General features: G+C 41.5%; 2 protein-coding genes across 2 annotated transcripts; both read left to right on the top strand.

Moving 5' to 3' along the window:
• LOC125307912 lies at positions 1-1,687 on the top strand. Its single transcript, XM_048264043.1, has 4 exons — positions 1-226; positions 537-860; positions 936-1,034; positions 1,244-1,687. The coding sequence occupies exons 1-4, from the start codon at positions 1-3 to the stop codon at positions 1,396-1,398; spliced, it is 804 nt and encodes a 267-aa protein (XP_048120000.1). The 3' UTR covers positions 1,399-1,687.
• Positions 1,688-10,393: 8,706 nt separating this feature from the next.
• LOC125307911 (NEDD4-binding protein 1-like) lies at positions 10,394-17,245 on the top strand. Its single transcript, XM_048264042.1, has 11 exons — positions 10,394-10,682; positions 12,054-12,178; positions 12,819-12,897; positions 14,981-15,064; positions 15,244-15,373; positions 15,459-15,598; positions 15,699-15,829; positions 15,943-16,015; positions 16,119-16,214; positions 16,482-16,539; positions 16,754-17,245. The coding sequence occupies exons 1-11, from the start codon at positions 10,456-10,458 to the stop codon at positions 16,826-16,828; spliced, it is 1,218 nt and encodes a 405-aa protein (XP_048119999.1). The 5' UTR covers positions 10,394-10,455; the 3' UTR covers positions 16,829-17,245.
• The last annotated feature ends 394 nt before the right edge of the window (positions 17,246-17,639 follow it).

Genomic DNA, 17,639 nt, shown 5'->3' with positions numbered 1-17,639 from the left:
ATGAGGTGCTCCATCTCTACACAGCACCTGGGTGGTACATTCACCCTACAGCAGCTCTCTGGGTCATTTAGAGAGACAAAGATCTCCACTGGAGCCTCTGCCCTCTTCACCATTCCTCAAGTGGACTTTATCCATGAAGGATCCTACTACTGCCAGTATGCAACAAGGGTTTCCACACGTGAATTCACATCCCCCCAAAGTGCTACCGTCAGCCTTTCTGTAATAGGTAATGTGATCATATGTTATATATGCAAATATTTCTGTGTTTTGTTAAGTAATGTTGTAAATGTTTATGGATTTAGACATAAGGAGTTAGGATATTGTTTTATATGAAAACTTCCATCTTATAATATGTGAAATGTTTCACTTTTTAACTGCAAACCCAGATTTGCAATGTATAACACAGTTCAATAATTACAATATATTTGTGGTTATTAAGGAAGTTGTGGAGGCCTCGTTGACTTACATAAAGAGCCATTCTAGCTCTTAGTCACGTGTCATTTCATATTAATCCTCCACTGATAAACTTTCCCCAGTGGTGCTTGTGCAGCCCAACATCTCTCTCAGTGCCCCAGATGGAGGGCTGTTCTGGGGGCCTCAGGGGCCAGAGGTGACCAGGGGCCACAGTCTCTCCCTCATCTGCTCTACTGAGCCACAGCACCAAGGAGGCTCCTTCCACCTCATCTTTGATGGGTCTAACAGGACCAGGACTCAGCTCGCCATCAACCACTCAGCCTCCTTCTACATTCCTGAGGCAGACTACTCCCACCAGGGCAACTACAGCTGTGTCTATGAGGTCACTGTGTCCAGCCGCACATTCAAGTCAACACAGACAGCACCACTGACAGTCATCATAAGAGGTAAACATCCAGCACTTGATATTATTTATTTGTTTGTGTGTTGTTTGCTCATGTAACTTGGTGTTCCTTGTACAGCATCTCTGGCTCCCATCATTGCATCTGGAGTGATTTCAGGGTTGTTCCTACTGTTGCTGATCCCTGCCATCCTGTACCTGGTGAAGAAAAAACATTTAGGTGACACACATACATGCACACAATTCAGATGAACACTGTTGCACACAGTGTGTCAGAAACCATCTCATTAATAAAATAATTCTATGAGTAGTACTTATTCTACACGTAATGCATTGAAATGCTAACCCATTATAATATAACACCTATGCCTAAACCAGTTTTTTCCACATTAAGAATATTTTGTGGTCTGCCACACTCCATTTGAACAGGTTCTGCAAACACATACAGATTTCACAATGGACCAGGTGAGTCTCGTGATGAAGTTGAGAACATATATATCTATGGAGACCTGGAAGAAGACATGAATGCAGAAGAGCTGCATGGCCCAACTGTCATAGACAACGACTATGATGAGGATGACTAGCAAAGGTTGATCTAGCAAAACTATAACTAAGACTGGTTTGATATATTTGGATTTGAAAGCGGTTCTGTCAGTATCCCTGTCCTGAGACTCACTTGTTCACTTGTAGCCCTCTGCTGGCCCTCTCTGTGTTTTGACTGTCTCCGTCTGCCTTTGGTTTGGTCCACCATGAGCTTTTTTCTCCTTCCTGCCAATTTTGATCCCCACCCCATTGTGATCAATTAGCCGTATAGTACAGCACTCACTGATGCACTTACTGTACTCTACCGTTTTTAAATTGTCCTAAAATTGTTGAGAGAATTGCTTTAAAACTTAAATGTAAATGCTAACATGTTGTTAGTCGCTTTGGTTAAAAATGCGTCAGCCAAATGTAATGTAATGTAATGTAATAATAAGCGGGATAATGTATTGTCCGCCGGTCATATAAGTCCCTTCAGAATGAATCAAGGCTCCTCTGCTTTCTATTCTGACTTATTTTCACATAATGAGCGATGGACAATACATTAGCCCTTACATATCATCTAAATAGAGTGATCATCTATGCATTCCCTTCCCTATTGTCTCAGGGCTATTTTAGTAAACATTTGAAAATATGCTTTCTGAGTTTGGATACTTTTTGGTCGAGTCATACTAGTTGCTAGACACATGCTCCGTTACTGGCATACTGTACAGAAGACAGAAGGAGCGCCACTTACAGTTTCCATCAGCATGGGATATGGGCACAGCATCAGCATAGGATACGAGCACAGTTCCCATCAGCATAGGATACGAGCACAGTTCCCATCAGCATAGGATATGAGCACAGTTCCCATCAACACGGTTCCCATCAGCATAGGATACGAGCACAGTTCCCATCAGCATAGGATATGAGCACAGTTCCCATCAGCACAGTTCCCATCAGCATAGGATACGAGCACAGTTCCCATCAGCATAGGATACGAGCACAGCTCCCATCAGCACAGGATACGAGCACAGTTCCCATCAGCACAGGATACGAGCAGTTCCCATCAGCATAGGATACGAGCCCAGCTCCCATCAGCATAGGATATGAGCACAGTTCCCATCAGCACAGTTCCCATCAGCATAGGATACGAGCACAGTTTCCATCAGCATAGGATATGAGCACAGTTCTGTGTTCTGGGCTGGAATTTCTTGTGCAGTTCAGTGGACAGTACAGATTTTGCATGAAGCAGTGCCAGAGAAGCCCCTGGCTGCAGTGTGTAGATTGGGGCTGGACTCAGACCTCTGATGTACACTTGAATGACAGACTGAGGCGGTGAGGGACATGATCAACGTGGGCTGAGCTAAACACTGAGTTCCACCCCACATTGAGCCCAGCCATTAGGGATATTTACAGCTTTCTGGGAAAACAGAACAGGAAGTGACAAAGACAACAACAAGTGGATGAAAAATGAACTGCAGCAAAGAACACCAAAAATGTATGGTCATATACAGAGATGTACTGCCACCTAGAGTTAAAACCAGATGTAAAAATGCGACTGAAGAAAGACTCAACAAAACATCATGGGAAACAGAACTGTGAAGTCTGCAGTACACCCTTCACAGCACCTCTGACATCTTCTAAACCTGCAGAGCCACCTACCCTCCCTCACCCTCCACTATAGCCTGTGCAAGTAACAGTTTTCCTATGGAGGACCTGTGTAACACTTATTTTTATGGAGGACCTGTGCAGTAGTTTCTGTGTGGAGGACCTGTGCAGTTTGGCCTTGGAGGAAAGCCTTGGAGAGACAGAGCAAGAAGAGGAAGTTCAATTAGGACAAAAAGAGCATTGCTGTGCCGATGTTTGTAGGAATTGTGTGCCAAAGGTCAATGGGCCATGGCCATTGCTGTTGATGGAATGTGATGTTCATAGACATACTGATGATGAAATTACTGGAATGCAGTGGGTCAACTGGCAGTGCTGTTGTTCATGCATCTTCTGCATCTATGTATGTTTTGATATATTGATGAGATAGCAACACAAATTATACATGAGGTTTTCACTGAAAGGACATTGGTGCTTTTTATTGATTGAGGCTTAACAAATGGAAAGGAATCATCATCATCTGTATCAGACATAGTCAAAATTATGTATGGAAGCCAGACATAGTCAAAATTATGTATGGAAGCCTGTTTCTGCCACTTGAAAAAAATAAGTCAAAATTAAGTCAAAATGACAAGATACTAAGTCAAAATAATGGGAAAGAAAGTTGAAAATTCAAGATTCAAAGTCATTATGAGTTGACAGGCAGCCTACCAACATCATAGCAACCACACTACCACGTTTTGAGGCACGCACATTCAGGTGCGGACTGGTAATTGGGAAGTTCTTGTCAGTGTTATACAGATATCATGCAGATTCAGCAACATGGCTGGTGTGCCTGTGAATGCTACAGAATGTAACTCCAATTGGCCTATATACTGCACAAAACAGAATGCAAAACAAGCAAGTGACATCTCTAAATCCAAAGCTCTTGGGTCTGAGCTGTGGATGTTTAAACAAACTTGTGAAAGGCCAGAAAACCAATGTGCAGCTTAATGCCAAAATCCAAAGTGTACCGTCAGCTATTAGTGTTAATAGTGATAAAATATCGATAAAATAGCGCTAAATAGCAATTTTGATGCCTTTTTTCCTTTTCTTTGCGTCTTCCGTCAAGGGTTTTCGCTGCTTCTTCACCGGCTCTGCCATTATACACACGTTTGCAACAATCTCTAGCGTTTCGTTAGCCTGCCTCTGTGTTGTAAACTGATCCTGCTTCGGGTCGGGGGTAGGATACACCGAACTTGCAAGTGGGATATTCTTCCTACAGGCAGTAGGGGCGGGCGAGAGAGCCTTCATTCGCCCCGTAATGAGTCATTTAACCATATACCGACTTACGAAGATGATTAATTAACACGAAAACGTTGCCTGGTGTCCCTTTAATCTTAATCTTTCTAGATTATCAGGGTCTGGATTTTCCAGGCTAGCAAATTAGCGCTAGAAGTGTCAAATTTAAAATGCGCTCAGTACCACTATGGTACGTATAAAAGTAGGATAAAATAAATATAAAGTGCAGGATAGTGTTATTATATTAATGCATAAATATTTCTGCGGAGATGCACAGTACCATAGTACTAAATAGATCAATCAGTCGAGTCCTTGCACTGTGTGTATGGATGTTCAGTCCTCTGCCTTCCTTCCTCCAGAAGTGTGCAGTTGTACAGTCTCATGGCATGAGGGAAGGACTTTTTGATCTGTGTTGCACTCTGGGAGAAGCAATCTGTTGCTGAACAGGCTTCTCTGGTGACAGCGGTGTGCAAGGGATGCTGGCATCATCAAGGATGGCCAGCAGTTTGTCAAGAGTCTTTTTCTCCACCATCCACTGCCACCAGTGACTCTAGCTCCATGCCAACCACAGAGCCCGCCCGCCTGATCAGCTTGACCAGCCTTGAAGTGTCCCTCTTTGTTGTGCTGCCCCTCCAGCACACCACTGCATAGAATAAAACACTGGCGACCACTGCCTAGTAGAACATCCACAGGAGTTTCCTGCATACGTTGAAAGATCGCAGCCTCCTCAGGAAGTACATCCAGCTTTGACTTATGTAGAGATGCTCAGTGTTACCTGTCCAGCAGCAGCCCAAGATACTTGTAGGTGCCCACTACCTCTATTTAACCCCCATCGATCTGGACTGGTCGTGGGTATGGTCTTGACCTCCTAAGGTCTATAACAAGCTCTTTAGTTTTTGTAGTGTTGAGTTGCGGGTAGTTTGAGTGCCACAAGGGTGTTTTTCGACCAACAGAGAATGTGTTCTTGAACTGGTTCGGTTCAGAATGTTTTGAAACTTGGTGCTACAGTATAGTTAACCAGCCTGCATTTCAACCAGTTTTGAGCAGAAGCTGGATGCGTCATCAACAGAGTGTTACATGCATAAACAAGAGTTAATGACATGCATAAACAGGAGATAATAACGACAGTGGTGGTCCCCGTAAAAATAGTAGAAATTAGCTACAGTATGTAAGTACGGGATAACGGCTGCCGAGGTGTCCCCTTATACGGACTATGGATGAGGCGAAGGCAAAGATCTTTCCTCTGCCAAGTCCTTTAATTCCTTTAAAAAGAGGGACAGTATAACGGGACACCTTGGAGGCCGTTGTCCCGCGTATCACCACTATAGGCTATAATTATGCCTTATTAGCACGAAAAAAAACAAACAAGCGGTTCTGTTTGAAAAGAAGCCGACTTTGTTCAGTTTGTTGTACAACTGTCTTTGGCCCTAACAGTGATAATGGTGAACAGTTAGCTTGTTTACAGTTGATTCCATTGTTGCAAAGCCTGCTTTCGAGGCTCAACTGTCGTCCTACTATGGTTGTTATAGTTACCATTCATAAGCAATGATATGGAACGCTGATTCGGCTTTTTTACCAGATCTACATCATAGGTGTCCCGTTATTCAGAATTAATAGCCACCCACCAGCCAATCAGATCAGAGTATTCCTTCTGTAGTGTATAGGTAGTTGTGGTAGTTTTGTTTACTCGTGGCATGGTAAAGTTGAGACGGAGAGAAAAGTCATGCTTTTAACCTTCTCTGAACCAAAGTGGCACATTCTGAACCGGTTTTTGTTTAGTAGAAACGCTATGAAGGTTCAAATGTTGGTACGGGAACGGAACTGGCTTTTTGTCGGTGAAAGGGGAAAATAGTCTCTCACCAGACCTCTTCCTGGTCACCCTTGATGCACCCAACGATGGCTGTGTCAACAGCAAATTTCTGGATGTGACACAGCTCAGAGATGTAACTAAAGTCTGCCGTGTAGAGTGAAAAGGAAGGAGGCCTCTGTGCTGCTGACCACAGTCTCGGATGTGATGTTATTCAACCTGGTTGTGTGTGGCTCTAGTGTTGAATGAACATCTGTGTGTGTGTGAGTGCAAGAGTGAGAGAGTGTCCAAGACAGTCAGAGTGAAGTGAGTCTGATCTTCGGGCCTATAGCCCACACCCACTCCAGGTAAGCTCCTTCACATTTAATAACCCTGTTGTAGTCTCCCCACAGTCCATGCATAGGCCTCTACATAGACAGCAGGGGTGTGTGTGCGTGTGTGTGTGAGAGAGTGTTAAAGGAAGAGGGACAGTAAATATGTGAGCAGCTGCAGATTAGAGGAAGAACACACACTCTCATACACACACATACACAGACACGGCACACACACTCTCATACTGTACACACACACACACACACACACACTCATACACACACACAGACACAGCACACACACTCTCATATACAGTACACACACACACACTCTTCATATGTGAAGTCCATATGTATAAAAGACAAAAATGAAAGCACATGAGGTCCCAAACACTAGGGCTGAAACGATTCATCGAGTCGGATAACTCGATTACAAAAATTACTCGAGGCAAAAACCCTGCCTCGAAGCCTCGTTAAATTCCTATGACGCTCTATCTTATACGCCAAGGGGATCTGATTGTTCCACACGGACAGTTGTTCAGGAAGCACACCATTAGCGCAGAATCGTGATACATTCTGAATTTAGCTGGCGCAATTGCGGAGTCAAGATGTCCATAAATGGCAGAGAATGTCTATAAAGTTTTCAAGTAAAGTTTTGGGATCATTACTCAAAAAGGAAAAGAACAAGCATCTGAAACGAAAACATCCACTCCATGCTGTTTCACTAAACGTCAATAAAGTAGGCTCTATGAATCTATCTAGCCTATCTATCTATCTACGTAGCCTATAGCCTACATTGATGTTGGCTGATTTTAATCACATACTGTATTTGTAGCGATGTCGTGATATAATGTTTAGCTTTGATGTTTTTAAGTTGTAAACTTATTCATGTTCAATTGCAAGACAGTAGGTTATGCCGCATGCACCTTCATCTTCTCTCACGCACTGCACGCGTGCACACACACACACACAGGTTGCTAGGTTACCACAGCAAATAGGCTCACCCCAAAAAATATTTTTTAGTAGCCTAATGGTAAAATTATTTGTTAGTAGCCTAATGGTAGGCTATTTTTTAGTAATGATAAAATTATTTGTTAGTAGCCTAATGGCAAATGCTGCAGGTGTAGAAATCTACATAAAACAGATATTTACTTTGATGTCAGGTCTAGATTACAGCATGAAACTTGTTGTGCATATTAATACATTACATTATGCCCCCTCTTCTCCCTCCCAGCACCACAACATAGTATGGACAGCTTTGTTCCCCAGCTAAGTCATGCACAAGAGGTTGCAATTTTACAAAGAGAGTATTTTTGAACATTATTTAATTGTTGGCACTGGCACTTATAAACACTAAATGGGTAAATTGCAAATAAATGGGCTTAGTTTTTGGAGCCAAATGTTGGAGTTAGAATAAATACCTCTGTGCCAATTGCTTGATCATTTTACAGCAATGTCATTTTCGTTATGCATTATTTGTTTTGGTTGTTTAAAAATACAAAAAAAAAAAAAAAGTTATCCGATTAATCGATTGATAAAGTGCTAGATTAATCGATTACAAAAAGAATCGATAGCTGCAGCCCTACCAAACACTACTGCCTTATTCTCTATTATTTCCCCCGCTCCTCAGTCTTAAGTCATATACTTCTTACTTCATGTTATTGAAACAACCATGCTGATGTTTGTTTTCTCTGTCAGACTCACTTGGCCATTTGAGTCCATTTGCGTATGTGTGGGTGGGGATGAAGAAGGGGGGGAGTGGGGACCTGTAAGTTGTATGCAGTATGGTATTTTGTAAACAGTCAAAGACTACAAATAGGCTACACCTCAATACTTTGGCAACACTTTTTGTCTTTAAATTGTCATGCCAGTACTTTTTATCTTTAAATTGTCATGCCAATGTAGCAGGTAGACCTTCTCTGCCTGCTATTTCTAATAGCACCTGCCAGTGCTAATGAGGGGGGTGGGGCATAGGCAATTAAGCAATCTGGCACCAGTGGAGCGCTACTTAAGAGGGGCAGCAGCCAGTAACAATATAGGCTCCACTGGTGTAGCCCCTGCCTGTGCTACCGTCAGGCATGCTGTCTCCCCATAAACATTTGTGGTTTTATGTTATGTATATTGTGGTGTGTTCTTTGTTTAATCTTCTGTGTTCTGTTCTTTTAGGCAGCACAGTCATGCTGATGTGCTGCTGTCTTGTATAGCGCCACCTAGTTAAACACAAAAAAGTAAAAATGAGGTGTTGTAATTGAAGGTATCTGTGACCTAACAAAGTCAAAACTGCACGAAATTGGAAGTGTATGATCATTATGACACCCCTCTGTATGCATGCCAAGTTTTGTGGAATTCCGTTCATGGGGGCCACACAATAAATTAATTTATGTTACTATACACCAACTGGCCTGTAGGTGGCGGATACAGTTTTCTGTGAATATCTCGAGAACCGTAGGGGCCTAGGAGGTCCATCTTTTTATGTATGTTGGTCTTAAGGGGCATGTCAACCCATCCCATTACCACTTATTTCATGTATAGCGCCACCAAGTTAAAATTAAAAGCAAAAAACATTTTGTGTTTTCATCACAATATCTCTGGCTGACAAGGTCAAAACTGCACGAAATTAAAAGTGTAGGATCATTATGACACCCTCCGAATGCATGCCAAGTTTTGTGTACTTTCGTTCATGGGGGCCTTACAAAAAATAATTTATGTGTACATTTAGTGACGTACACCAACAAGGATTCCCGGGACACTGAAAGACCGGGGTACACGAAACTTGGTGGGCATGTACCCCCACATGGATAGCATGGAACCGTCATTTTTCGTTTTGATCTGTAGCCCCCCCGCTGGACTGGACCCCCGAAAGGAGGGTAGGGCAGACACAGTTCTCTGTGAATATCTTGAGAACTGTAGGGCCTAGGATGACCATTTTTTTCCGTATGTTTGCCTCCAGGGGTCATGTTAACCCATTTCATGTGCACACATGTGCACAAACAGATACACACACACACACACATACATTCACAGTAATGTCACAGGCACAAACACAAGCACGCGACGCTCATCACACACACACACACACACACACACACACACACACACACACACACGCACACACACACGCACACACACACATAACATAACACAAACAATCAAGAATTTCTCAGAATTATAAACAGGCAAGATGGAGGTGGGGTTGTATAAAATGAATTTTACATGTGAAATCTATGAACTAATCATGTTTTGGTACTTGTTGTCTAGCAGATACCAGTGAGAATTGAGTGTGGATAATGCAATTTAGTGAGACAGTTAGAATCATATAGGCCTTTCAGCGTGATTTCTTTTTGTGGAAAAAATGTGCTGGACTGGGCGGCGGTCATACCGCTCTGCGGTACATCTAGTTTATGTTTGGTTTTTGTGTTGCCTGTCTTGTCCTTCTGTTTGTAACTTTTATGTTTATTTAGTAAGGAGGTGGCTCTGAGGGGGGCTAGTCTAAGCACACGTGTAGTGTGGTTTTGTGTATTGCTTATCGCTTTGCGGTGTGCCTTTGCTGTGTAACAGGTGAGCCTTTCTTGATGCTTGCATGTCAAATATTTGTGTGGACGTCCATAGTTTCCACCCTCAGATCCCCACTGCCCAACCTTTGTCTTAATAAATATTGTTTTCATGGAATTCATGTCTCCACTGTGTAGTTACGAACCTGAAAGCGGTACGATCTCTTAAAGATTCCCTGACGCATTAGGCTTCAGGGTGGCGTAGTCAGGCTACTGTGATTGGCCCTTTGGCCCTTCCTATGGATTACCCTGTTACACCAATCAAGTGCATTGAATTGAATTGAACTGACTACAAAGTCCCTGACAGTGCATGCTGTACATGCCACTATATGAGAATGGACACAGGAGAGCCCAACCCCCTTATCAACGTCATTCTGAAAAGCATGTGCGCTAGACTATTTCCTGTGTCATTTACGGAAGTACATCAGACTCGGCGTTGAGGCATGTGAACATTGCATCAGAAAAACAAAGCAAAAAGTTTTAAGAGTGAGTGCTTCTTTCTGCTTCACTCTTGAGTGCTTCGGGAGATCAGAATCAAGTGTTTGTTTGGTTGATAAAACTTGCATGGACATGAGTGAAACTGTAGCACAACAAGATCCAGAGCAGGAAGAGAACATGGCACAGGGTATATCACCAAATGAAGAAGGGATTTCAGTGCCCATTCAAGATGATGGTTTGGCTGTTAGCCAGTACCATCATAAACATCAACCCTTCAAGCTTCATTTGATTCAGACCGAAGGAGATCCAAATTTGAGATGGTTGATTCTTGATGGCGCAAGAATTGCACGAAGGTGAGTAAGAAAAAAAAATGAAAGGTTGTCACATGCAGTATGAAAATACTTGACTTAATGGGGGTGATCATGGCTCAGGAGGTAGAGTCGCCGCATAGCAATCAGAGGGTTGGTAGTTTGATCCTCTTGACTTTGTATTTAAGTGCCCTTAAGCACGGCACTGAACACCTAACTACTCCTGATGTGCAAGTTGGCACTTGCTTTCAGCCTTTGTCATCGGAGTGTATATGTGAAAGGGTAAAAGTGCTAGCCTGGCGGGCACTCACAGTTCGCAGTGCTCAGTCCGAGGGGCGGGATAATCAGTTGTCTTTCAAATTCCCTCTGCACGCAATAGGATATTTGTTTTCAAGTAGCAGGGAATTCAAGCCAAACCGTTGCAACTCTGCCATCAATCATTATGTTAAGCCCACCAAACGACTCTATACACGATTTCAATGTCCTGATTAAGTTTTGATTTCTGGAGCTCACAAGCCAACGGAGAGTTGCTAGACTAGCGCGTCTAGATTTCTAGGCTATAAAAGTGCAGCATTAACCTGTAAAGCTCTGATGAGTAAAAGAGCACTACATAAATGGGTAATACTTTACTTCAAGGTATCTACATAAGAGTGATAAGAGTCATAACCCTAACACTAACCCTAATCCTAACTTGTCATGACAAAAACCGAATGACACTAACCCTAATCCTAACTTGTCATGACAAAAACTGAATGACACTAACCCTAATCCTAACCTGTTATGACAAAAACCGAATGACACTAACCCTAACTCTAACCTGTTATGACAAAAACTGAATGACACTAACCCTAACTCTAACCTGTTATGACAAAAACTGAAAGACACTAACCCTAACTCTAACCTGTTATGACAAAAACTGAATGACACTAACCTTAACTAACCTGTTATGACAAAAACCGAATGACACTTGACAGAAGCGTTATGTTATAAACGTTTATGACTTGTTTATAATATTTATGACACGTTCATGACAGTGCCATTTCACTCTTATGTAGACACCTTCAAATAAAGTGCCATAAATGCAGTACTTTTACCATTTAATAGACAGACAACAATAATGAATAGTGGTGAGCTAACGCTAAAGCAGCAACTTTTACTAACTTTTGCGGTCTGTCCATTTACTAACAGAAAGACAATGACATTGATTACGGATGAGATTACACTAAAGCAGCAACTTTTACTGTCCATTAATTATAAGATAGACAAAATTTCAATAATCAATAAAGTCTATCTATCTATCTATCTATCTATCTATCTATAATTAGGAGTGAGATTACATTACTGTAAAGCAGCAAGTTTTGGCGCATGAGTGATTTACTTCAGCTCATCTCTGTCTCTGATTACGTTTCATGGCAGTGGACAATTCTACTGCTGTCATAGGCTCGCCCAGGCTGTCAAGTACTTCTGGGAGAGAAGGCACAGAAAGATCATCATCTGTATCCCGGAGTGGATGAAACTACATAAAAATATTGTAATTTGCGGTAAGTGTAAAATTGCAGTAGATTCAGCAATACATCATGAACAGATTACTTTAAGGTCATGTGTCTGTGATTAGCAACAGTGGTTGCTTACTGATTGGCAATTGCAAACATTAGAAAGAACATCCAGATTTATGCTCCTTGTGTGCTGCATTTCCTCAATGTCAGCTGGCATTGCCATACCTCAGGCAATCTCAGTAGATACTGTTCTTTTTGATGTTAAGAAATTAAATGTTTCTAGAAGTACAATAATAAGTTAACATACTCTGAAGTACAATAGATTCCAATCATCCTTGTTTCTTCAGTGCATGATTGAGATTGAGATTTTGTACACATATGAGTTTTTATACACATGGGTTTTTATACATTTCTTAAAATTGTACAAGGCCCAAACATGTAAACAAGAGCAGTCAGGTAATTGCAGACACTCAGTCCTATTTTTAATGGTGTTTTCTGTCTTCATTCCCTCCCAACACCAGATAAGCGGTCGTGATTCCAGTAATTTTGGATTATTTCAAAACCCTCAGATGTAGCCCTATCTATTTTAAACACATACAATAGTATTCCTCAACAATTGCCCAAGAAGTAGAAACAATGTTCAATTTAAACGTTTAAATCAGCTTTCCTCTGTTGTTGCCCACAGAAATACATTATTTGGATAAACTACAGGACCATCTGCAGGACTTGTTGGTCTATACACCCTTTGAAGCAAAGGAAGCCAGGTGTGTACAACCCACATTACTGTACAAGGCACAAAGGCCACTGAGGTGTCCTGTTATACATATTTATTGCAAAAGGTGGAGGTAAAGAACTCGACAATGCAAAGCAGAGTTCCACATACTAATACACTACAAAGCAGAGTTCCACACACTAATACACTACAAAGCAGAGTTCCACACACTAATACACTACAAAGCAGAGTTCCACACACTAATACACCACAAAGCAGAGTACAACACACTAATACACTACAAAGCAGAGTACAACACACTAATACACTCTAGAGTACAACACACTAATACAGTGCAGAGTTCAGCAGAGCAGAGTTCAGCAGACTAATACACTACGTAAGGGATAATGGACGACACGGTGGTCTGTTCACAGAAGTTAATGCACAGTCGAGGTTGTAAAACGGCCCCGACGCAAAGCGCAAGTGCATTAACTTCTGTGAACAGACCACCGTGGAGTCCATTATCCCGCTTATTCCACTGTTGCCACTTGCGTTGTGTTCATTTCCTGTTACAATTAAAACGTTTTAATCGCCAAAACTTGTCTTGTTTGTAGAACTACTTTCTTCCAACACATATCAACTAATTTCTTAACTTCCAGGACAAACTGCCGTTACTAGTTCTACATGGATGGTTGCTACGGCCAAAGGCCAGTCGTTAGTTCTATCTCTCCCGTTGTCAAGCGGGCGTATCCCAAGATTCTGATGAACTTTAGCTTGGAAACATCGCTATTTTACTTAGCCTGCTGTCATCCATCTAGTTAAAAGCCACCGCCGTCATATGCTACAATGTTGCCATGTTCTGAACGTCTGCATTTTACAGCTCAGATGCAACGTGACAGTTCATTTAAACTTCACAACGAGTTCGGCGAATTAATATACAAGTGTAATACGGCCCACAAAATGGATCTTCTTCTTAGGTGTGCAAATAACATACGGTTAATGGTTGTTCTAAATTACGTAGGACAATGGGAAATTCAACCAAGCAGTGGAATAAGTAAGGGATAATGTATAGAACGCCGGTCATTATTGGGAAAATAAGTCCCGACAGGGCGAACCGGACCCCGACGCGCAGCGGAGGGTCTTGTTCCGCCCTGAAGGGACATATTTTTCCAATAATGACCGGCGTTCTATACATTATCCCGCTTATTACACGGCTACTTGCCAAACCGAAACAATAAACTCCCCACGATATGACTCTTTAGCCTACATAGCCTAGGGTATAGCCTATTTGTTACCGTTTCATCGTGGCTTTTGCTGAGAAACAAATAGTTCGCAACAGCACACGCTGAACTTGAATCAAACATTCTTTAGAACACAGCTGATCAACCGTCCGCTTTCACTTTTGAATGAAGTTCCCGTCCTTGCGTAGTGATATGAAAGACGTGAAATAGAAGCACAAAACCCATTTTCCTTGACAGCGGTCTGTTATACTTAGCAATGGTCTGTTATTGAGAATTAGCAGACCACCGAACGCTGGGAAGGCCCATTCAAGTGAATGGAGCATTCTTCAGCATTATGAAGAGCCGTGTAATAAAAAGACAAAACTAATGGGCCACCTGCTGTTATGCCTACAGGAATTTCAATAACATCCTATTCTAAATCCATAGGCATTAATATGAAGTGGGTCCCTCCCTTTACATCTGTAAGGGGGGGCTGAATATTAATTTAGAATGAGAGGTGTAATGGCAGACGTTCCGATACTTTTGTCTACATAGTGCATTGGCTTAGGCAGGATATGTGAAATCTGAATGGAACCAATGATTATTATTTCAACAGTAACATTCTACAGAAATTCTTCATTGTAGGATATGTTATGACAGCCATCTTTCAGCAACAAAACAGCATCATGCCCTGTCATATTCATGAACTGTCATGTCAAATACTCTGGTATATAAGTCTGAGAGTCACTGTTACCAGTAATAATAAATGAACATTATCAAATCATTGGACATTAAATTACATACTGCCTATGAACAAGAGGAAACATTGGCATAGTTCAAGAATTTCCACTATATCTGGGGGAATGTGTGTGTGCATTCATAGGTTTCATAACTTAAAAATCATCTGTGTTACAGCTTCATGGAAAAACTAGCTAAGAATTCTGGTGCGCTGATTGTTACTTTGCCAGGCCCAGACAGCTGGAGTGAACCATACCACAGGTAAATGTAGGGATGCTAGCAGGTTAACAAGTGGTTACCAAAAACCAGTAACCAGTTTTTCCAACTCTTTTGGTTTGGATTTAATGGATATGCCTGAGTTTCTAGTGTTTCTCAATAATATGTCTGTCAAAGCTCAATAATACAATATATAGTATATCTATATTTTCTTTCCTCCACAGAATTCTTCAGTTTACATTTATGAAAGATTCCTTTATGTTACCTGATGACCCATGTGGCAAAGAGGGACCAGATCTTTCCACTCTGCTTCTCTCAAAAAACAATATAAAGGAAATATCTGTTAAGATATTGGTATGCCCATTAAATTCTGAATGTCATTTCAAATTGACCATCAATTGTTACAAGTCACACAGCCAATGTTTGTTCTTAACAACAGATTAAGGACCTGCTGGGAAAATGGGAGGACTATTCTAACATCTTAAAGGACTTTAAGGAACTTAACCTCTCCTTTTCTGAAGAACCAGGAAATGATGACCTACCACTGGTGATTATTGATGGGGGCAATGTGGCTATGAGGTAAGATCCGGAAGACCATCAGTATATAATAAAAATGCTATGCAAAAAAAAAAAAAAACAATTCGATACAGGATCTCAATATCATGCCCTTCTTTTTCAGCCACGGCCTGAACATATTCTACTCATTCTTTGGTATCTACCGGGCTGTTCTGCACTACTGGAATAAAGGTTATCGTAACATCATTGTTTGTGTGCCAAACTGGAGAAAGAACTCTGAATACACCGGCTATGGTGAGTCTTGTCATTATGCACAAGCTGCCATCATTATTAGCATAGATCTGTATAACATTATAGATGTGTATACATACTGTTTATTGTTTGCTTATGTTTTTGTTTTTTCACAGGCTATGAGTATCTACACAAACTGTCCGAGAGAGGCCTTGTAGCGCTGACTCCTAGCATATGTTATGATGATAGGTGAGCAAGTATCTGGGGAGGGGTATCAGTAGTATCAGATACAAATATAAAATCCCCATATTTCTTCATTAAAAAATTAAAACACGTTCTTTATCTCTCTCAGGTTTATGCTTAAAGAAGCCAAGGATAAAACTGGTTGGATTGTAACAAATGATCAATTTAAAGATTTTGGCAAAGAATGGAAAGATACTAAAAACAGGTAAACACAAAAATCCAGAAACCCTTTAATTACCAACCATCATAAAATCAAATGAATCCAGGAGGTTGTATACAGTACATATTCGGGATGTATGTTTTTCATGGCAGATTATTTCCATTCTTAAGATGGTGGCATGTTAACATTACCAAAAACTTGATCCGTCAAAGAAGATGAAATGAGAGTAGACAAAAATGGTGGACAATGTACAGTATACTATGGAGGTACAGTAAGGTCAGACCTTTTGACCTCTTCTGTTTCCTGTTACAGATGCATTCCCTTTGAGTTTAATGGAAATCACTTCATTCCGATTACAATTTCATCTGAGGTAGGAATTGGCTTGTACTCTCATCACACAACTAAACATCTCACTTGTAATAACAATCAATGCTTGCAGCAAGGAGAACCAGTGAGGGCCTTAACTGGGTAAATAGTAATTAGGGGACCGTAAAAGGAAGGGTTACCCAATATTGCAAAAAGTAGCTTCAGAAATGATTTGCAATTGCAAATGGTTTAAACATGTTTTTACTCAATGTGCACAGATCCATCAAGACCCACAGATTCCGGCATCCAGCAAGGTGTATAACTATGGAAAGGCGATTGTCCAAGATCCTTAGAAACTTACTCTGATAAAGGCCAAGCCTATGCAGGAACTAGAACCAGCACCCTCAGAAGACTCAAGGGCTGAACAACATCAGATATCACCACAAGATAGTGGGGGACTGAAAAAACCCATCTCAACATGCCCACAGGGTCTGTCCTCAATGTTGGAACCAGCATGCCAACAAGCTCACCTCAACAGGCTCAGATCCGGCCAAAGAGTAACCGACAACGTCGGATATAGTGGATTAACATGCTCACCTCAACACGCTCAGATCTAGCCAAAGAGGAACCGACAACGACAGAAACAACAAAACAACAAGCTCACCTCAACAGGCTCAGGGGATCTGTCAACAGCGGAACCAACAACGTTGGAAACAGTGGACCAACAAACTCACCTCAACACGAGCACATGTGGGGTATACTACGAATCTCGATTAGTGGGTTAGCGAGGTATGTTGCGCTTAAAGTCAGGGTATGCTGTGACATGAAAGTGGATCTGTTTTAGTGTCGCTATATCACCATGGTATCTTATGCTGTCAACCAAACCTGGTCGGGAGGAGGTTATGTGCTAAGTTATAGCGCAAATCGTGTAATCTACCGCACACTGACCAATCAATTGTCTTAAAAACAAAGTTCTCTCACGTGTAGGACTCTGTCATATATCTTACAGGTGGAACTCCGCCTCTACTAACATTTTGGATCTCGAATGCGTTTTAATAGTGCTGTGCGTGCAAATATCCCACTATGGACGTGCATACCATACAACAACTGATGAGAATTGATTTATTTGATGTTATAGGTTAGACACAAAAAATGACTGCAGTG

Source organism: Alosa alosa, chromosome 15 (assembly GCF_017589495.1).
Source record: "Alosa alosa isolate M-15738 ecotype Scorff River chromosome 15, AALO_Geno_1.1, whole genome shotgun sequence".
Lineage (NCBI taxonomy): Eukaryota > Metazoa > Chordata > Actinopteri > Clupeiformes > Clupeidae > Alosa > Alosa alosa.
This window is presented reverse-complemented; position numbering and strand designations above follow the sequence as displayed.